The sequence below is a fragment of the Narcine bancroftii genome, chromosome 5 (assembly GCF_036971445.1).
Source record: "Narcine bancroftii isolate sNarBan1 chromosome 5, sNarBan1.hap1, whole genome shotgun sequence".
NCBI classification, from domain to species: Eukaryota; Metazoa; Chordata; class Chondrichthyes; order Torpediniformes; family Narcinidae; genus Narcine; species Narcine bancroftii.
The window spans coordinates 256,192,604-256,215,613 of record NC_091473.1 but is presented as its reverse complement, the minus strand read 5'-3'; the positions used below and the strand labels follow the sequence as shown (position 1 = coordinate 256,215,613).

General features: G+C 46.5%; 1 protein-coding gene across 8 annotated transcripts in view; it reads left to right on the top strand.

Annotated features, from left to right (window-relative positions):
• plxna2 (plexin A2) overlaps positions 1 to 23,010 on the top strand; it is a 374,997-nt gene that overhangs the window by 198,850 nt on the left and 153,137 nt on the right. For all 8 annotated transcript variants that reach the window (XM_069942307.1, XM_069942304.1, XM_069942308.1 and 5 more), the window contains exon 7: positions 14,144 to 14,244. In XM_069942307.1, the coding sequence (XP_069798408.1) occupies positions 14,144 to 14,244 (101 nt within the window). The remainder of the gene's footprint in view (positions 1 to 14,143; positions 14,245 to 23,010) is intronic.

The following is a 23,010-nucleotide window of genomic DNA, read 5'->3' as shown; positions in this document are numbered from 1 at the left end:
TAACACAGGGCTCCTGGAGGGTAATGGTGTAAGGGCCAGTATAACACAGGGCTCCTGGAGGGTAATGATGTAAGGGCCAGAATAACACAGGGCTCCTGGAGGATAATGGTGTAAGGATCTGTATAACACAGGGCTCCTGGAGGGTAATGGTGTAAGGGCCAGTATAACACAGGGCTCCTGGAGGGTAATGATGTAAGGGCCAGAATAACACAGGGCTCCTGGAGGATAATGGTGTAAGGGTCTGTATAACACAGGGCTCCTGGAGGGTAATGGTGTAAGGGCCAGTATAACACAGGCCTCCTGGAAGGTAATAGTGATGTGTCAGAAGCCACACACTAAAAAACTGAGCCAATTATCAAAAACTCAGAATAATTCTGAATTTCTTAGACTCCAAACATGGTAAAGTTAACCAAAGTTTGAACAAAATCAAATTCATTTTTTAAATGAAGGCAGCTTCAGATCAGGTTTTAACCTGCTTCCAAACTGGTCTGGAGCTCTTAGCGAGTGGTCTGTATGCTGGGATCAGTGTTAAAGCGATGTGGTCTGAGTATCCGAGGTGGGGATCCACCCGATACATGTCGGAAATGTTCGTAAACACAAGGTCCAACATGTTTTCTCCTCTCGTTGCAAAGTCTGAATGTGGGTAGCCCTGATTTGAGATGATGATAATCAGTCTGTCAGGGTGTACGATCTACAGTTCACTTATAGCCCCACACAATTCCCTGATCGCTTCCTTAGTATTTGCACTGGGGGGATGGGAGGAGCGGAAACGGCGATATACATGATTAAGAGGGGCATTGATAGGGTCGATAAGCAGTGATTTCCCATAATGGAAATGGTCAGTACTGTTTAAGGTGTGTGGAGGAAAGTTTATGGGAAAGAGGGTGTTGAGTGTATAGGATAAAATGCCAGAGGAAATGGCAAGGTGGGGATAATATTTTAAAGTGGACAAGTTCATTGATGGGGCAGGTTAATGGGACCAGTTCTGATGGACAATCTGTCTAGCATGGATGAGTTGGGCCGAAGGGCTTGTTCCTATGCTGTATAACAATAGGATACTGAGCAGGGGAATATTTCATTAAAAGTGGGAAGAGCTTGCAATAAGAGAAATCTGAAGGCAGGCAGAAACGCAGGGTAATAGAGCGGAGAGGAGGTGGGATGCAGCAGATATTGTAGAGGAGAAGCAGGTTTGAGGTGTCGATGATTTTCAGTGATTTGTAGCAAAATATCAAAGTACGTCAGCAGTTGGGTCGAATAGAATTGAAACTCATGTCATGGCCCAGAGGCAACAGCTGAGTACCTCACCTCTCTCCCCATGCAGACCGTCCTTTGAGTTAAGCACCCGTTATTGACAAAGCCGAACAATCCAATTTCAGGTCACTAAATAAAGAACATGGTGTGTTGCCTGTCAGGAAACAAAAAGCTTTTTCACTCCTGAGAATAGAATTAAACCTCTTCACTAATTCTGTAATCATCGATGAATGCAAATGTTCAATTAGTGGGCTTCCGGTGTCGTGTTGTTTGATGCAAATAGCTAGTCGGTCTTCTTTATAATTTTCAAATAACTCATTTGTTTTTTTTTTATGTGAGGTTTAATTTTCCTCCATCATAAGTGAATGGGTGCTTTCATTAATTCCTCATTATTCCGCTCCAAGACTACGTGCTGCTGGGATCGTTAATCTGTTAGCACAAGACTTTGTTACACTCGGTACAGAGGCTCTGAATAGGATACACAGAAAAGGGCACAGGGAATCAGCCCTTCCAGAATCAGGACCTTGATGGCACGACACTCGTAAATAGGTGTTCTCTGCCCTAACTCTGTTTCAATATCACTGTTTTATTTGATGATCTTGTTGCCACACTGTGACTGTGTGGAATCATAACACTTAATACTGTAAAAAATTACTTTTCATTTCAGTGACTATGTGTGTATCCAGCCAAACTGGTCAGAAATTACACCAGCATTGATTGGGAATTGTATCATCTGCCTTCAGCAAACTGTGGTTATCAGCTTTCCGTTGTGCCCGTTGGTGTCTAGAGTCTGGGGGAGATGTCAGGAATCAGTTTTTCACACAGGATGGTGGGTGCCTGGAATGAGTTGCCAAGGGTGGTGGTGGAGGTTGGTACCACAGGGACATTCAGAAGACTCTTAGGCACATGAATATCAGAAAAATAGAGGGTTCTGGATCTGAGGGAGGGAAGGGGTTGATTGTTGTGGAGGAGGTTTACATCGCACAACATCTTGGGCCGAAAACGAGAAAAAATTGGGTCTTCTCTTTTTGTGTTTGAAACCTTGAACTTGATGCTGGAGAAGTTCAGCTCGGGGAAGAGATGTCCAGTGCGTGGAGTTGGAGGAGATGTGGATGCAAATGATGGCGGGCTGGCAGCGGAGGAGAGGTGGGGTCATGGTGGGGGAAGGAGGTATAGAAAGTTAGGCCCAGCAGTAGGCTGCTCCTCTCCTCGAAACCATCTTGCTCATCTTTTCATGAGCCTGGATATCCATTGCGTAAAAGCCCAGGGGTGCTTGTCCTGAATCTGCTCAGTCCTGCTGGGGGAAAAAACTTCATGGATGGTGGGATGGGTGACTCAGTTGGCAATGTATAGAGAGGGGAGCAGAACCGATGGATCTGCCCAGCCCCTCCCCACACATACACACACCCCTTGGTTGTGGGTTGGATCAGTTTAGCTCCTCTCTCTATAGACCAGCTTTAATGCGGCTCGTCCACGGTTAGCTCCTGGGGAAGTTCCGGACCCTGGCAGAGGTCGGAATGTCTGGAATGGTGCTAAAACCAAATCTGTTCTACAAGCCAACGTTCAAACTCGCCTTCCTTGCTCTGCAGACCAAGTACTCCCTGCATTTCCGTTTGATTCCATGGGCTATTTGAGGTTTGGAACTATGTGTAAATACCAGACCATGGTCAGATCTTCCTTCACTGTCACCAGGCAGTGCAGGCTTAAAGAAATTGCAAACCTCCACAACTCTGGTTTGGTTTTCAAGAAGAGTTATTCTATTTAAACAGAATTCATATTGTAAAAAAGCAATCTGGATACGCTGGTTTAATGCAAACTCAAGTATTTGAATATTGAACAAATGCTGGTGCTAAGAGCCAGATTAATGCTTGAAACATTTGGAAGGTACAAGAGGTTTCTTGTTCTGGTTTGCAGAGCAGGTGGTGACTATATCATTTGTTATGAGACAGAATGTTACAGTACTCAGAATGAGGCCTCAGCAGCTGTCCCTAAACCTGGACAGTTCATGCAGAATGAATGAGTGGGACAGGGCCAAGCCTGTCTGGACACGAAATCTGATACAGCTCCACAGAATTCCCTCTGGGTGCAGCAGGGGTCTAGATCCTGAAAGGAGTCAGCACTGGAGGAGGGTCTTTGGAGAAGTGCTTGGTATTAACATTGGAACAGTAATTCAGGTTCTCTGCATTGTCAGGAAAGGTCATTGCAAGGTTACCATTAACCATTTACCTCCCATCTGGATGTTCAAATCAAACAATTAGTGTAGTGGTTAGCCAATGCTGTTCCAGCGCCAGTGATCGGGATTGGGGTTCGAATCCTAAGGACTTTGCTCGTTCTCCCAGAGTCTTTGTGGATTTTCCCCGGGGACTCCAGCTTCTTCCCACCCTTCATAATGTACGGGGGATTGTAGGTTAATTGGGTGTAACTGAGCGGCACGGACTCCGGAAGGGCCTGTTACCGTGCTGTATCTCTAAAATAAAAATTAAACATTTAAACTTCCTTTCAATAAGAAGCTTAGGTGCCTTCCTGGTAGGCAACCTTTTGTGGGAGCTCATTTTTACCACTGCAGCTCATTAATATAAAAAGTGGTTTGCTTCATGGGTCCAGGTTTTTTCAACTCAGTTTTGTTGTTATCTGATTGTACAAGTACAACTCAACGAAACAGCGTTCTCAGGTCCTCGGTGTAAACATGCAGGCACACAATCAGACATACGGACGAACAATACATATGCAGGCCAAGTCTTTCATCTATACAAATAAATAAATATTGTTCTGTGAGTCTGAGTCTCAGAGGGTCAGTGTGATCAGTTCCTTTGGTCGTTCTCACTGCCCATGGCAAGAAGCTGTACCCTCAGCCTGGTGGTGCTGGCTCTGATCCTCCTGGATCTCTTCCCACACGGGAGCAACTGAAAGATGCTGTGTGCGGGGTGGAAGGGGTCCTCGATGATTTTGCACACTGTCTTTAAACAATGATTCCGGTCGATCGCGTCAAAGGGGATGGTGGGAGGGAGATCCCAGTGATCCTCTCTGCTACTTTTATGGTCCCGTCGATTGACCTCCCATCTGATGCTCTACAGAAACCGATGCAGCTGGCCAGGACCATCTCGATCTCGACCATCTCGATGGTGGCCGGTAGCCTTGCCCGCTTCAGTCTTCTCAGGAAGTGCAGTGACTGTTGCATCTTCCCGACAAGTGAGGAGATACTGAGTGTCCACAATAGGTCATTAGTTAAGTGAACTCCAAGGAACTTAGTGCTCTCCACTTTCTCCACTACAGAGTCGTTGATGTGTAGTGGAGGATGGTCATTCCATTCCTGGCCCTCCTGAAGTCCACAATCATATCTTTTGTGTTCTTGACCTGTTGAAGCTCGGGATCTTTTAACCTTGTCAGTTTTCTGCACCATTCTTCATGGGACATACCTGGAGGCAGCAGAGGGTTGAAGAAGGAGAACAGCTGTGGTTCTTTGACCACATGAGGCAGTCTCCAGAGCATGGCAAGTCAGTGTGATGAAGCTCCCTGTGGAGGACCGCAAGCCCGTTTGATCTTCTACAGGTACCTATACACATGCAGCAGTTGGATACAGAGGAGTTTGTACTTGAGCATTGCTGGCATCTTATGGACCTTCTGGTCTGGTTTCCAACTAATTAGCAGAGTGGTCTCAATGGGCCGAATGGCCTACCTACATCTCACGGTCTAATTTCTCTTCCCAAAAATCTTTGTGAGATCCATGGCTGGGGAGCTCAACCTCCTACAGGCTGTTAGCCCCTTGATAGATAATGTGTTTCCACTTTGGACGTAGCAGCATTTGAGGCAGTCAATCAGACTTGGACACAAGCTTTGTGCCCTATGATGTCCAGCGGTCAACTTGTATAGATCGAGTTGGGAAGGTGAGGCACCTACTAGAGATGCTCAATTCAGCTGCGGGCTGCCCCAGAGATGGAGAGATGATCCTTCAGGCAGAGTCTTCACAATCCAGGTACTGAAGAGGTTGCACAGGTTGGAATCCAAAGCTGTGGCCCCTGTAATTCTAGAACCATCCACCCTGGGAGAAAGAGCCTGAACATTCACTTTGCCCGCGCACCTCATGATTTTATAAACAACTTTGAGGTCACCCCTCACCCACCCTGTACAACCTCTCCCTATACCTTAACCCCTCCAGAACTGGTAACATCGTGGTGAATGTCATCTGCTCCCATTTCCAATTTATTGATATCCTTCCCACAGCTGGGTGACCAGACTGCATGCAGTTCTCTATGTGGACTCACCAATGCCTTGTGTAGTTGAATCGTTCATTCTCAAATTTTGAGTCCAGTACTCTGCCCAATGACAGCCAACGTGCCAAATACATCCTCGCCACCTACCTAAGTTGCCACTTTCAAGGAACTGCTGCAGTTCCTCTTGTTCTCTCTGATCTACAACACTCCCAGGGCCCGACCATTCACCGCACAAGTCCTGCATTGGTTTGACTTACCAAAGTGCAATACTTAACACTGGCCTACCTTCCCACTTCAATATCCTTCCTCACGGCCCACTGCACTGCCAATGTCAGTGTCATCTGCAGATGTACCAATCAAAAGATAACGACATTGACCTCCAAAAAAGATAGAGATGATAGACAACTGTGGACCAAACTCCAAGGCCTGAGATGCACCACTGGGCACAGGCCTCCAATCAGAGAAGCATTCCACCACTACTCCCCTCTGCCTCCTTCCACTCAGCTAGTTTTCAATCCATGGTCCATGATATCTGGCAAAACTTGATGCCCAGATTAAACAAAATTTCCCCTGACTGCACACGATATTTTTCCCTTTATTCCCTGCAAATTTTATGTCTATGTAGAAACTTCTTAACTGCTGCCACCACGGCACCAGGGTAGAGCATCCCCCTGGGTTGTTAGGCTGGGACATTTCCCGCTGGAGTTTAGGAGACTAAGGGGGTCCTTACCGAGGATTATAAAATGATGAGAGGATAGATAAGGCACATAGTCAATCTTTTTCCCCAGAGTAGTTGTGCCAAGAGGGTTTAAGTTTAGAGCATGAGGCCTAAGATCTAAAAGGGACCCAGGAGTGCCCCTTTATTATAATTGAATATTTTTTTTTTCAGTATTGTACAGTCAGTTTATTTACATTTCTCTCTATTCTACGTATCCTTTTTATTGAGTATAGTTTACGCTACGGATAAGTGTTAATTCTGCCTGACCTGCAGGAGAAAGAATCTCAGGGTAGTATGTGATGCCATGTATGTACTCTGACAAGAAATGTGAACTTTAAGTTTGGTGTGGACAAGTTGAGTGGAAGGACTCTGTGCCACTGCCCTTGGGCGTATGAGGAGTTCATGTTTGAGGGGTTAACCCTCACCACCTCATTTCCTCTGCAACTGGATTTCACAGCTGGAAGCTTTGCTCCTACGTCTGCTCTAAGGCGTCTCAGGTGCAAGGATTGCTCCCCGAGTGGGCTCTGTTTATGGAATGCCCTTCAGGTTCAACTGTCGCCATGGCAGCTGCCAATTTAAAGGGGTTTAAAATTGTATATTTCATTGTCCTAACCTTGCGTCTAATCTATTACATTACAGAAATCTGGCCTGCCAGACTGTGACTGTTTATGTGACTGCAGGCTGAGGGAGAAGGGTGTTTCTGGGAGATGCTTATAACAATATCATTTCCCCAGTGACAGATTTCGATGAAGCCGTCGCCTGCAGTGATGTACATTAACATCTCCACAGCTGAGTTTATTTACTTTGTAATACAAAATGCATGAAATAGAATGCATTCTGTCAATATAACCTTTCACCTTGTACATCCACTGTTATTGATGCCATGATCTATATCCTGGGAAGAGATTTTATACGTAAATAGAATCTGTGTGTGGGGTGTGTGTATATTAATGTGGGTGCGAGCGTGTGTGAGAGAAAGTGGGTCTGGGGTGTATGTGTCTGAGTGTGTAATGTGAAACCAGGATCTTTAACCAGGAAAGCATTTGTACTTGTAATAGGTTAAATATTCCAATCCCTTGTCATTGGAGCTATGGTAAGAGATTGATAGTTAAATTGGCTCAGAAAGCACTGGCCTGTGATGGATTGCACCAACAATCGCAAGCAATTACATTGTAAAGTCCTTGTCGTTTAAAAAGATGATTTTTCTTCCTTTTTGGAGTCAGTGTGCATTGCTGCTTTGTATTTTGCCAGTTATTGTCATTCTTCCTCGCTGCTTTGCCCGATTCCTGAGAGGACAACCCCAAATTCTGCTCAACAACCCTGGCACATCATCCTTTCCACTTACACTGTGTCCAGGTAACAGCCATCACCTTGACACCAAACCCAATAAAACCATTCAATCCTTGCTCATGAAAACATTCAACTTGAGAATTTAATTATTTAGAGGTTCTTGCAGGGAACCATAGGTGGGTGTTAAAACGGTTTGAAAGTATTTCCCACTTAGTTCAGTGTGTGACAGTTCTAAAGTATCACTTGCTGGTGGATTTTATTTGAAGATTTTATAAACTGTCTCTCGGAGAGAGCTACATAATACTCTGCATATCTAATCTCCGGAGAACTAAAATGGCCTTTCCACTCTTGAATTCACCACACTGCTGGTTCAAGAAATGTTTGCTGCTCTGTGATTGAAATTTTGAGACAGAAATGTTTAAAATAGTCACTTTGAAACTGCTCTCGGTGGGTTAGTGGTTCTCTCACTTGGAGGATGTGCCTGTCTTGACAGGAAAAGGTCAGTGACGGAAACAGAACAAAGCAGGAGGCCAGCATTAATGCTGCATACAGCGGCAGTACAGTACGTAACCGCATTAGTTCATGGGCATTACTGCGTGTCGATTAGAGGACCAACACCTAATTTTCCATCTGGGCACACTCTAATCAGATGGAATTATCCCCCCCCCCCGTCTCTCCCTTTCCCCATCCCTCTGTTCAGCTCCCCACCCCTTTCCTTCACCATTTAGAGAGCTTCCCTCATTCCCCCATCACTTCTCAGTTTCTTTCTCTTCTGCCCTCTCACCCATGTCCACCTGTGCGTCTAAGCTACTCCCTCCCTCCTCTCCTCTCCCACAACCATTTCATTCAGACCCCTCCCTGCATTCTGCTTGTATCTTGATGATGGACTCAGGCCCAAAATGAAGGTTATATATTGTTGCTTCCTGCCGATGCTGTGGGACCTGCTGAGTTTTTCCAACACTCTTGTGCATTGCCTCACTGCATGTCAAGGTTAAAACCTTGTGTTTTTGACTCTCTTGTTAATTTTGTGCCTGTCCCTTTAAGAAAAATGATTGCTGGTAGTGTATACCACGATGACTATAATGTCATAGTCCGTAATATCCGAGCAGACCCAGCGTTTGCATCTTATTCTTCAAAGAATTATAAAGGAGACATAAGTTCAAGACACTTTCTTTGAATTCATCTTATTTTGTTTATTTCCTTTATATCTGTTTAAAGTTGAATATCGTGTATTTACTCATCATCTGAAAGTCTCAATGTGAATTTATGCAAAAGGTTTATTCGTTTGACCAATGAATTAAAGCGACTTACAGCTGAATCTGCGAAGTCCCATAAGATAGTAAATTGGAATATTGTTGTCTACGTTTCCTTGAATATGACACATTTTGAAATTGGGAAATATTAGAACTTGGAAAGTGCTGTCCATAGTGCATGCAGCTCTTCTTCTGCCTGTAACCTAAATAATACAGGCAGAGCCGATACTGTGTGCAAGCTTGTACTGCCTGTAACCCGAATAATACAGGCAGAGCCGATACAGTGCGCAAGCTTGTAGTGCCTGTACCACGAATAATACAGGCAGTGCCGATACAGTGCGCAAGCTTGTACTGCTTGTAACACGAATAATACAGGCAGAGCCGATACTGTGTGCAAGTTTGTACTGCCTGTAACCCGAATAATACAGGCAGAGCCGATACGGTGCGCAAGCTTGTAGTGCCTGTACCACGAATAATACAGGCAGGGCCGATACAGTGCGCAAGCTTGTACTGCCTGTAACCCGAATAATACAGGCAGGGCCGATACTGTGCGCAAGCTTGTACTGCCTGTAACCCGAATAATACAGGCAGAGCCGATACTGTGTGCAAGCTTGTACTGCCTGTAACCCGAATAATACAGGCAGAGCCGATACGGTGTGTAAGCTTGTACTGCCTGTAACCCGAATAATACAGGCAGGGCCGATACAGTGCGCAAGCTTGTACTGCCTGTAACCCGAATAATACAGGCAGGGCCGATACTGTGCGCAAGCTTGTACTGCCTGTAACCCGAATAATACAGGCAGAGCCGATACTGTGCGCAAGCTTGTACTGCCTGTAACCCGAATAATACAGGCAGAGCCGATACTGTGCGCAAGCTTGTACTGCCTGTAACCCGAATAATACAGGCACAGCCAATACTGTGTGCAAGCTTGTACTGCCTGTAACACGAATAATACAGGCAGTGCCGATACAGTGCGCAAGCTTGTACTGCCTCCACTGTCTGTAAGGAGCTTGTATGTTCTCCCCAGGTCTGCGTGGGTTTTACCCTGGATCTCTTCCCACCTTTCAAAAATTTATGGGTGTTGGTTAATTGGGCAGCAAATGTTCATGGGCTGGAAGGTCCAGTTACCGTGCTGAATATCAAAATTATAAAAAATTAAATTATAATCTGCAGCATTGGTGTATCTGCAAATCAGTGCAAGGAGTGCCATGAGGAATCTCCACTGTGGAGTATTTTATACATCCTGATGATCGGCAACATTTACTAGACAATATTCATGCTGAATTTTGACCCTGCTGTGGCGATTCCAGCGACTTCACATTTATCTCTTCCTGCATTCTGACTTAATGTTATGAGTTTTAGCGTTATGTACTGATTTACCAGCAGTCTGAGACGTGCTGGTAATTAATTGGGCAGTAATATGCACACTGCACTTCGACAGCTGAGAACCAAGGTCTTCAGCCCATCGTGATTGTACTGGACCTGGCATTCTGTGCCATGGTATAAGAAGTGATCCTTTGTGAAGGTCTCTATCTCTACCATTCAGGAAGTGCATTCCAAATTCCAGCCATCCCCAACAGGTCCTTCTGCCATTAACCTAAAGCCTACAGCCTCTGGTTTTAGATACCAGAGCCTTTGAGAAAGGTTGATGACAAGCTCTTCCATCCATGTACTTTAAGAGGCCACCCATCAGTTCCCTCCCCACAATGAAGATGGACCCAGGCTCTCTTCAGAACTGAAATTCCCCACCCCAGGGAACATCCTAGTGAATCTCCTCTGTGCCCTCTCCAGAGCAGCCATGTCCTGCAGTCTAGTGACCAGGGCTGCACAGCTACGATGAGAAGTGTTTTGATTTTCCTTTTGAGGGACGTTAGGTGCTGCACACTTTATCAATCCTTGTATGGTCTGAAAGCTTGCCCTGAGACAGTGCAGCACCTGTGCCTGGCGAGAGGGTGAGAGGCTCCACTGAAGGGGCAACAATGAGTGCAGAACCACGTAGGAAAGTTCTCGGTTGAGGTTTTCCAGGGCTGAGTACCAGGCTGGACGATGATCTTTCTGGTGGAGTTGAGTTATGGAGCTTCCTATAACTAGATGACACATTAACCATATAACAATTACAGTACGGAAACAGGCCATATCGGCCCTTCTAGTCCGCACTGATTTAAGTGAAATTGTTATTTGCTTAAGTTTAAAAGTAGAAAATGAGAGTCACCTCAACTGAGTGGCAGCAGCGGTTCTCAGCCTTTTTCTTTCCACTCACATGCCACCCCAAGCAATCCCTTACTAATCACAGAGCACCTGTGGCGTTGGGAATACTTAAAGTGGTACGTGAGTGGAAAGAAAAAGGTTGAGAACCACTGGAATAGAAGCTGTTAGATACATGAATACAAGTGAGATGCATCTGGAGTTGTCAGAATAAAGTTAGTGTAATTTGGCATCATGTTCAGCACAGGTATTGTGTTTCTGTACTCTACTGTTTCCACAAATTCTACACATCAAAATTATGTACGTGCTTTGGAAGGTGGAGATGAGATTTACCAGGATGTTAGAACTAAAACACGAAATGTCTGCCTTCTTCCCCTCCATTACCATCAACTCAGCCCTCACTTGCATCTCCTCCATTTTCTGCTCATCTGCCCTGGCCCCCTCTGCCCCCAGTTGCAGCAAATATAGGATTCCCCTTGTCCTTGTCGCAGGCTGAGTTACCACCTCACCAGCCTCCGCATCCAAAACACTATCCTGCGGAATTTCCACCAGCTACAAAGTGATCCCACCACCAAACAGATCTTCCCCTCTCCACCTTAGTTATACACAAGGTAACAGGCCCTTCCTGCTAAAGAAAGTTGTGTGGGCTGTTCCTGGTGTTGGGAATCGGGGGCAGCTTGTCCATGTTTCTGGAGCAGAGTAGAGTGCCATGAGTGCACAGGGAGTGTGAATCCCACCGGGCGCCTTGCTGGGCTGATGCACACACGTGTCGCACAGATAACTGTGCCCATTGTGGCCCTCGAAGTGGGTGAGCAGCTGTTGACTTGTTCAGGCTTCTAAGCTGCTGTACAGTGCGGCCGCAGTTGTTCAAGGCAGGTGGAAGGGTCTCTCACTAACCTCGTGGCTGGCCGTGACAAATTCTCGCAGGGAGCCGTTATTTTGTCTGCTGCCTCTTTTAGGTTTATATCATGAGGAAATGGTTGGAATGTCAATTAACACTGCTCTGTTGAACTGATGCCAAAATTCTCTCATTCTGTACCAATGTGTTAACACCCCTGCTCACTCACACATGTACTCGCACACTTCTACATTCGCTTGTACACATCAGTGTTCTCCTGCTAACCTCATGCCCAGCCTCCACATTTTTCACCCCAAGTTAAACTCTCTAAATGGTAGAACATGCCCCCCACTATTACCCTGCCTTGTGTTCAGTCTATGTTCAATTGATCCGACTTTATTATCACGAATATGCCATGAAGTTCATTCTGTGGCAGGATCACAGGTGCAAATATTGCGATAAAATTATATTGAAAAATAAATAAATTCGTGCAAAGATCAGAGAAACTGAGGCCGTGTCTGGGACTCATTGATCATACAGGAATCTGATGGCAGCGGGGAAGAAGCTTGTCTTCAGGCTCCTGGACCTTTACCCCAATGGTAGCAGAGTGAAGAGGGCATGGCCTGGGTGGTGGAGGTCTTTGAAGATGGAGGCTGCTTTTTTAAGACACCACCTCATGTAGATGTTCTCGATGGAATGAAGTCTGGTGCCCGTGATGTCGCAGGCTAAGTTAACAACCCTCTGGAGTTTATACTTGTCCTGAGCGTTGGCACTTCTGTACCAGGCAGTGATGCAACCAGCCAGAATGCTCTCCACAGTCCACCTGTAAAAGTTTTCAAGATTCTTCGGTGACGTACTGAATCTGCTCAAACACCTGACAAAGTATAGCTGCTGACGAGGCTTCTTCATGGTTGCATCAACATGGAGACCCCAGGGTAGATCCTCAGGGATGTTGACACCCAGGAACTTGAAGGTCTTAACCCTCTCCACTGCTAACCTCTCAAAGAGGACTGTTTCATGTTCTCCTGGTTTCTCTTTGTGAAATCCACAATCATCTCCTTGGTTTTGCTCATGTTGAAGGCATGGAGCAGACCCGATGGGCCAAATGGGGTCTCTTCCTTTTTCTTGTGATCTTGTTGTTGCTGTGGCATCACTGTTATTGCCTGTTCAGGCATACTGGTTAACCTATTTGCAGATACTGCTCTGATGGTCCATGCTGGGTTTGTGTCAGACGTCAAACCAAATAATCTGAGTACATTTTGGGGAAAAGGATCAATGTGACAAAATGTTTGAATTCTTTGTATCATTTCCTAAACAGGCAACCTCTGGTTTCATGTATTAATGCCAACTCCAGAGGTCCCCACAATTCCTTGTTGAGTTATTTGGGAGCTGGTCACCGGCCCAGCTTCCACTGCGGCTCAAATACTTTCTTCCACGAAGCTGTAGATGAGAATTCTGAGGTGCTGGAGGACCTCAGCCAGACTCGCAGTGTCCATTGGAGGTAACGATGCATTACTGACGTTTCGGGCCCGAGCCCTTCTAGAAATGTTGGTAATATGCCTTTACCTCCGATGGACGCTGCAAGATCAGCCGAGTTCCTCCAGCATTTTTGTGTTTTTACTATAATCACCTCATCTGTAATCTTTGTTTCATTCTGGGTGAGAATTCTGTCTGGAGCTCCCAGGACAGCCAAATTTAGCAAATTGAAAACCTGCAGATTTAAGAAGAAGGTATTGTCAGTCTGGTTAATGTAAAGTTGCGTCTGTCTGTATGAAGTTTGAACATCTGCTGTTCGGCACTTTGTTTCATTGCCTTCGGTTCCGCCATCAGATTGTCACCAGATACACAGGAAACCCCAGCATCACCAATAGTCCCACTGTGTAATAAAACTTTTTTACAAGACTGGGCTTTGTTCCAGGACTGTGCAGGTTTCCAGGTTACTGTGGTGAATAATCAGGGAGGGACAGAAAATCCAGACAGCCCATGAGTTGAAACGGTGACCTTCAACAAGTTGAGAGTGGGCAGAAGAGTTTGTCTAGCGGTAAGTGCAACAGAGTTACAGCGCCAGCGACCTGGGTTTGGGTCCCGCAATGTCTTAAAGGAGTTTGTACCTTCTCCCCATGTCTTCGTGGAGGCTCTGGTTTCCTCCCACACTTCAAAACATACCAGTGTGTAGGTTAATTGGGCTGCATGAACTTGTGGGCTGGAAGGGCCTGTTACCATGCTGTTTATCCACATTTAACATTGAAATGGGTGTCCTTGTCCTGAGTGAAGTGGGTAATGTTTGATGGAGTTGGGTAAATGCATTGCTGAGAGGGCTGACCTTTGACCTTTGGATGTCTTGTTGAGTTGGTGTTTTCCATTGTGTTTCCGCAGCTGTCAATGGTGCCCGTGGAATCGTGTGAGCAGTACGAAACCTGTAGTCAGTGTCTGGGTTCGGGAGACCCACACTGCGGCTGGTGTGTCCTCCACAACATGTAAGTATTCGCCAGATGTGCACTGAGGTGTTTGTTCACCAACCCCAGGGGCGCGAATGCATTCTTGTCCTCCGACCATGCCTGTTGATAGAGATATCTGCGGACGCCGCCCTGTACATTGTTCGTGTTGGTCACTGCTTCAGCTTTCCAGCAAAGGTCATGGTTAGCAGTCAGACACTAGCACTGCCTCACTGTGTCACAGACCATTGCTGAAGCTGGCAGGCAATAGAACTCGGACCCTACTGTGACCTGTCAGTTTGCCGTAAACACAGGGTCTAATTCCAATGCAATCCACCCAGAAGCACGCTTGACAGCGGGCCATGCGACGAGTTCAGATTTCTTGTCAAGGTACATACGTGACATCACATACAAGCCTGAGGTTCTTTCTCCTGCCACTTGCAACCAGTTGTTCTGATTGTTTGAAGCACTTTGAGTTGATTTGCAACTTGGAATTGGTTGTTGATGAGAGAGCTGGTGAGAGAAAATCCCTGAGATTTCTGGTGTCCTGTCTCGCTGGACCTGGGTCACGACTCGAGCTTTTCTCAGATTTCTTGCCAAGTTCTGAGAATTTTGACATGGGGCTTCTGACCAGCAAGAAATAACAACTGGCATTTAACTTTGGAAAAGAGCAGAGGAATTTCACAGAGCTCATTCAACAAAGATAGAAACATAGAGGATGCAGGAAGTGGAACCGATGGACAATGACTGTGTCAGAGTGGTTGGTGTGGCAGTGAATCTAAAGGGAAGCAGAGTTATTCAGCACAAAATTCATCGTTTAGGGCCATGTTGGGCGAAAAGGCTGTGGTGCAACAGGAAGGTGGGGATCGGGGTGTCACAGGAAGATGGGGGTCAGGGTGCCACAGGAAGGTGGGGGACGGGGTGCCACAGGAAGGTGGGGGTCAGGGTTCACCAGGGAGGAGAGAGTCGAGGTGCCAAAACTAGAGAAATCCTTGGATGACATGGCCACAGACCAGGATTGGCATGAACAGAAGGGAGTTTGGTGGCTTGTACAAGGAACAGGTTAATGGGCCCACAGGCAGGTCCGTCTGCTTCCTGACTGCCGGACTGCTGCGGGGGGTTGAGGAGAGTCTTGGTGCCCCACTGAGCCTCAAGCCTGAGTGACACTTTGGTCTTTTTCTGTTTGTGTAGTGAGAGAATCGGAGTCTCAATGAACAAATCGGTTCTGGTCAGAACTGTAAAAAAAAAGGAGAAATATAAAAACACAATTATGGAAACATAAATTGTTTTGTGATGACATCTAACGAATCAAAACCTTTTTTCCAAACACTAACTGCTGGTGCGTTTAGTATGTCAGCTTCAAGCAAGATGGACAGGGTACCTGAGTGTGTGCAGGCGTGCAGTGAGATTGAATTGAGTTGCAATGACTGGTCGTGCCCTAAGGTTCAGCCCATAATAACCGGGTAAAATTCTGCATTGCTACAAATCCAATCATGTGGCAACAAACCAGCTTTATAGGCAATCAGAAAATAATATAAATTTAAGTTATTGACAATGTTGAAGTTGATGGAGTCGGCAGATTTAGATTTTGAAGATTCTATATTTAACATTTTTAGAAGTATTTTCTGTTACGTTCAGCGTGAAAGTCTTTATCATAGGAATGACTTGTGTGTTCTGGAGCCTTGCTGACATGTTAGACCGTAATGCAGGGCTGCCGTTCGACGAGAAGCTGCGAAACCACTGGGTGGAGAGAATGAAAATGCTTTTCTCCATTTCATCCTTTTCCTTTGAAGGTAGAATTAGCAAAGTTCGCCATTCAGAGACAGGTGATCTAACTGTTGTGGGCCAGCCTCTGAATGTAGTGCCATTATCGGCTCAGAGTAAGATTCCTGCCTGAGGACTAACCGCCAGCTGCTCGTGTCAAAGCCCTGTGTCACTGCCACACAAACACTCACTGTAGGGGCAGGACTCGACTGGTCTGCCATTCACCAAGACCACAGCTGATCTATGGGTAACCTCAAGCCCACATTCCTGACAACCCATGTCAACCTTTCACTGTCACCCTGACACTGTGCAGATAAAACTGTAAGCGTGAAATCTATTCAGTCTTATTATTTAAATATAGACATACAGCATGGTAGGGAGGCCCTTTCAGCCCTCGAGCCCTTTACGCCCAATTGGCCAACAACCCCAGTATATTTTGAACAGTGGGAGGAAACTGGAGTCCCATGGGGGATTCATGGGGAGTCCCATGGGGGACTCATGGGGAGTCCCATGGGGAAAAATCTGTGGGGAGAATGTACAAACTCCTTAAAGCATGGGATTTGAACCCCAGTCCTGATCGCTGGTGCTGTAACGGTTAATGGTGTCAGAAGAGAAAGTTCTAGAACCAGCCATTTATGTAACTATAACAGCATGGTTGACCTAGGGGCAGCAGTTAGCGCAATGCCATCACAGCACCATTTATCGGGATCAGGATTCGAATCCCACGCTGTCTGTGAGGAGTTTGTACGTTCTGTGTCTGCGTGGGTTTTCCCCCAGGGTGGGCTTTGGTTCCTCCCACCGTTCAAAATGCACGGTGGAGGGGGGGGGGAGGCGAGGCGAGGGATAGGTTAATTGGGTGTAAATGGGCAGTAGGGCTCAGTGGAGAATGCTCAAATTTCACTTCAGTTCCTCATTTAACCAATGTAAATCAAGGTTGTGAGTGACCGCGGAGGGATATTGGCCAAGCGCAGGCAAATGAGACCAGCTCGGGAAGGCACATTGTTCAGCATGGAGTTGTTGGGCCAAAGGGCCCATTGCCTTTCTACACAGCTCTGTGATCTAGAGCATCGTTCTGGGCATGTGTTCTGCCTGTCTGGCAGACAATAATTGAGCGTAATTGGTGTTCACAGCTGTGTAAGTGAGACATGTGAATGTGGGTCCTGTCTGTATGGGCACCCTTGTGCCAAGATCCTGGTTCACTTGCTGCTCAGTGAGCTCTGGTCACAGTCTCTGGGCCAATCATTGAGCTCCTGCTCTTGGGTCTGTTTTTGCCCATTCAGGATGTCCCATTGGCAGAGGAGAACGAGGGTGCAACAAGGCAAGTTTGAGATGGGAGAGAGGGCAGGAAATCACCCTTGAGGAGAGAGGGCAGGAAATGGGGCCTTGGAGAGGGAGGGCACTGCCAGGAGCTCGGAGAAGTAGAGGTTTGAGAAGACTGCTGGTCGGATTCCAACTGGCACCAATCATGGCCATCACCTGGTTCAAACTCCCATGCCGTGTTCCTGATCACTACAGGAGGGTGGATTCTAAAGGAAGGAAAGCTAGACGGGAGCAGGTGGACAGGATGCCAAACTGCTTCATGACATGGCAACTGGGCTGTTAGCCAGGAATGTCTCAACCAGGTAAAACAGCCATGTTTCATTTACTCTCCAGGGTGAGGAAACTCTTTTACCTTTTGTTCCAAATGGGGGGAAAATGTTAGATTGGGAAACAGCTCATGAGGGGAAGGTTTATTAATTTATTAAACTGAAACTAAAATTGCTCACTCAATTTCATAAAGCAAAAAAGCCTCCCAACTGATTCTGTAAAGAATCCCATTTCTGTGACTAATGTGGTGCATTTGTCAGTTAGAATCATGTAATTCTAGAATACTGTGGTATTATAAGGTCTTTGTTCGACAATATAATTGCTTACCTCTGCACAGCCATTACCATGAAGGGTTACAGCAGCGCAGCTCGTTCTGACAGCGAGACAGTTTGACGTATGACTTTATTACTGGAGCCCACTGTCCCTTCACCACTAATTTAGCAGGGAATTGTTGACCAGGGCGGAGATTCTGCCGGAGGGAGGTGGGGACACGATGGACGAAACTCTCTTTACAAATATTTATTAAAGCTACTTGTCTCTGAGTGGAATCTGGGAGCCACACTAGCTATTTTGCCATTTTTATTCATTCAAGAGTTGCGGATTTGACAGGTGTTTGAAGGACGGGAGAACCTTTTGTATCCAAGTTCCTCCTCAAATCTGTGAACTGGTAATATCAGCCTTACCACATGCATTGGGGATCACAGATTTGTCAGCACTTCCTTCTACACTCGAGTTAAACATTACTCCATTCCACGTGTCAAGTGAAATTTTAAAAATCACAAAATGTCTTAGATTTGTGAGATAAAGGACGGTTGTTTCAGAAGATGTCAGTAAAGGGTTAACAATGCAGTGTGAGCCTGAGGTTCCCCCATTGCAGTTCGTCTATTATGCATTTGAGTACAGAGAAGCTGCAGAGGCTGGAAATCTGAAGCCACAGATAACACTGGAGGAGCTCAGCAGATCAGGCAGTATCTGTGGAAGGCAAATATAGTCCCTGCTGAAGTAGTGGGTGCCGCGGTTAGCGTAACACTGTTACAGCGCCAGTGATCGGGACCGGGGCTCGAATTCCACGCTGTTTGTATGTTCTCCCCGTGTCTGCGTGGGCTTTCCCCAGGGGCTCTGGTTTCCTCCCACTGTTCGAAATGTCCTGGGGTTGTAGGTCAATCGGGCAGCCCAGGCTTGTGGGCTAAAAGGGCCAGTTACTGCGCTGTATGTCGAAAAAGAGATGTTGACTGTCCCTTGCTTTCTGTGGATTCTGCCTGACCCATTGTTCCTCTAGCTCTGTGTGTGGTTCTGTCGTGTCTTCAAATTCAATCCAGGCTGGACCTCAGCATGTGTGGGGCGGGGGGGAATGGTCAGTGTTTCAGGACTGAGGGGAAGGCCAGCAGTTCAAAGAGGAGAGGGGGTGGGGGAGACAGGCTAGCAGGTGAGAGGGGACCGAGGAGGGGTGAAGGAATATTGGCAGGTGGAACCAGCGTGACCCTCCCTTTCAAATCCCACCTCCTTATTTCCCCATCCCTTCTTCCCCCTCCCCATCTCCCCCCTCCCCAGAGAACCATAAAACACCAAAGCACAGACTCATGCCCTATGGCCCATTTAATCTGTGCTGAATTATTTCTTCTACATAGAGTTATCAGTCTGCAGCTGGATCATAGCATTCCCTATCTAATCTGCTTTTAAAAGTCAAGGCAGCTCCCACTTCCGCTGGCCGGTTCATTCCATGCTCTCACCACCCTCTGAGTGAAGAAGTTCCCCAGTTTTTAAAATTTGGTTTTTAAATTTAGATATACAGCATGGCAACAGACCTTTCTGTCCCACGAGTCAATTTCACCCAATTAACCTTCAACTCCCGTACGTTTGGGAGGGTGGGAGGAAACCAGAGCCCCTGGGGAAAACCCAAGTAGACACGGGGAGAATGTCCAAACTCCTTACAGAGTGTGCAGGATCGAACCTGGGTTGTTTGCGCTGTGACAGCTTCGTGCTAACCGCTGCGCCAATCCTGCTGTATACATTTCACCTGTCACCCTTAAGCCATGCATGCATTTAACTCATCTATACCCCTCATTCTCCCATGCTTCAAGGAATAAACTCCTAACTTGTTCCGGAAACTCAGTTCCTCGAGTCCTAGAAACATTCTAGTAAATTTTTACTGCACCTCTTTTAATCTTTCCTGTAGTTCGATGACCCAAACTCCACACAATCCTCCAAATGTGACCTCATCAGTGTCTTGTACAACTTCACCATTACATCCCAGCTCCTGGATTGATGAAGGAGAGGAAGCTAAACACTCTCTTAAAGGGCTGTCACAACATCATGGGCTGAAGGGCCTGTATTGTGCTGGCATCTTCTACCTTCTGTGTCCCTCTCTGTAAAGGCATTTTTGGCACCTGTTCTGGGTGTTGGAGACTCGGGATTGAGGAGACGAGTATCAGGCTTTGGGTGATGTAAAGGATCTGGATCCAGGCAGCAAACCTGGAGTGAAAAGCAGTCTGCTGGAGCAACTCAGGACATCTGGCATCTTCTGTGGGGAGAACAGAATTGTCCATGTTTCAGGCTGAGATTCTGCATCGACTCATTCTGCACCAATAGTTTTCCGGTACAGATCCCGGCACCTGCATTTTCTGGTGTATCTGGTCTAAAACACGAGAGGTTGATGTAAAAACACCATGCTGTAGAAACTGAGCAGGTCAAACAGAGTCCTTTATGTAGAAAAGATAAAGATACAGAACTGATGATTTGGGCTTGAGCCCCTCATCAAGGTCTGAGCAAAATGTAGGCAGGTTCTCGAACAGATCTACTTTCCACAGACCGGGTGCCAGGAGCTGTCCCAACCCAGAGCTCCCGATGTGGGGGGACAGGCAGAAAGCTCACCGGGGCTCCACTGCGTTCAAGTTCCTGCCCAAGCTTCGTCTCAGCCATGTGAGCAGGAGGATTTCATTGTTCCACAAAGGTACTGAGTGACTTGGAGCCACCACAGCACTTTCCTTTCAGGCCGCTCAGAGAATCCCGCACGGAGGGCGCAATAATGGTGAATAATGCAGCCGTTATTAAATTGGACACAAGGCTGTGCAAATCATCTCAATCAATACTGCATAATTACAGATCCTCTTCAGAGTTCATTATTGCACTGATGCCATGGAATGTTGGCCATTGATTTCTGAGCGTGCACTGGCTGTGTTGTCTAATTGCGTGGCTGCCCTGGGGACTTGTCAATCCACATATGGCATTAGATTTTATGAAACCCTTTGGAATTTTGTTACAGAGCTGTCAGTTCTGCCTTTTCAGTTGTTCTCTCAGTACTGGGTCCATTTCATAAATGAGGGGCTGTGACTGTGACAGCCTTTGCTTAGTTCAGTGCCTTTTAGTATTTCCGCTTCACCACCCCAGGTCTCTGCCTCTGTCGTGGACCCTCAATGAGGAGATTATTTTGATTTGGTAAAGTTTAAAAAGTCAGAATATTATCAAGGGGTCATTGTACACTCAGCATGGAAGTGTAGGACTCGATTTGACACCATTATTGTGACTTTGGGGCAGGTGAAAGATAGACGCTCCCCTGCTGTTGTGAGTTCGTGATCCTGCTCATTAATCTGCATCATCTCTGGCTGATCAACCCCTGAAAGGACAGCTGTCAATGGCATGAAATGCAACAAAACTAGCCCTGTACCTGCATGTGTCATGTCAACAAACCGATTCACATCTGAATCCAGAGATGCTGGAGGAGCTCAGCGGTACCGCAGATCCATAGGAGGTAAAGATATATTCCCGGCCTTTCTCTCCCCAGTCTCCAATTCAGAAACCTGCCTGCTTTTTTCTTCTACCTTGAAGAAGGCCTCAAGCCCGAAACATCAGTAATATATCTTTACCTCCTGTGGATGCTGCGAGACCGGCTGAGATCCTCCAGTATCCCTGTGTTTTGACTAGAATTACAGCATTTGCAGACATTGGAATCAAATTGCATTCCTATCTCCAGTTGACTGGATTGTCTAAATCCATCCCACAAGGTGACCAGGTAGACAGAGGCAGAGATTCTGGGATGTGCTCGAAGCCTCGTTAAGGCAATGTAATCCCCTCACTGACTCCTGTGGAAATGTTGCCTTCAGGATGATATGGGCAACCAGAGGTCCATGCATCAGGAGCAGGCAGCACCCTGCGATACTGGGGGAAAGATCACACCCCTCCCACATGCCTCATCAGACACCTCCTGCCCCATCTGTTGAAGAGGCCACAGTTCCAACTTCTGCAGTGCAAAAAAAACTATGTAAACACATAAAGAAATGTAAACAAACTGACTGTGCAATACAGAGAGGAGGGAAAAATCAATAAAGTGCACAAGAGTCCTTAAACGAGCCCCTGATTGAGTTTGTCGTTGAGGAGTCTGACGGTGGAGGGGGAGCAGCTGTTCCTGAACCTGGGGGTGTGAGTCTTGTGGCACCGATACCTCTTTCCTGATGGCAGCAGCGAGAACAGAGCGTGTGCTGGGGGGTGATGGGCATCATTGATGATGGCTGCTGCTCTCCGACGGCAGCATTCCCTGTAGATGTTCTTGATGGTGGGGAGGGCTTTGCCTGTGATGTCCTGGGCCGTGACCACTACCTTTTGGAGGGCTTTACGCTCATTTCCACTTTTCATCTTCCAGCTTCTTGTGGCCTGGAGGGTGACTTGTCAATCACCTGGTCTTTGTGAAACCCCTCCACTGCAGGATTACAGTGTGATGAGGAAGGACTTTGCTGTAATTCTCCAGACGTGTGGGTGACAGAGTGCTAATCAGAGCGTTGGGGACACATGAGCATTTTTATCTGCTGCTGTTCACACAGAATCCGTGAAATATTTTAGGAAGAGGCTGGAGTTACTGAGTTGCACATTTGCTGCCCATGTGATGGACACCATGAATGGTGACACTGTTCTCCTTTTGCATCTGTGCTGACAGCTTCATCCTGTCAATGGATCTCGAAATTGCAAAATCCTTTTTGAGCAGATGGCCATAATTACAAGAATTCATGAACCAGGCAGGATTGTTTAAATGGCTGCCGTTCTGAGCAGTTGTGAGCTGGTGATATCCCTTGACGGTGGCTGTGATATTCTATCAGGCAGACAGTCAAGGGCTGGATCAGTGAAAGTGAGTCCCAAGCCTTCCGGGCACACTGCGTCAACCCAGGCTAAAGGTCAGCCCAATACTGTTCACTGCTCGCTTGCTGAGTCCAGGAGTGACGGTTAAATATTCACAAAGGCTGGCCACGGAGCTCCAATTTACTCGCACTGATGAAATGCCAGATTTTCTGTGGGAATACCAATCAGCTTTCAACATTAAAAATCAGTTTATCACCATTCAGGCGAGGGCTGGTCAAGGTTCAACCACACAGGTTCAAATTTCTGAAGATGAGAAAATATTTATCAATACAGTAAAATCCTTGTTATCCAGCATTAAAGCAAACGGCAAAAAAGCTCCTGGAAAATAAA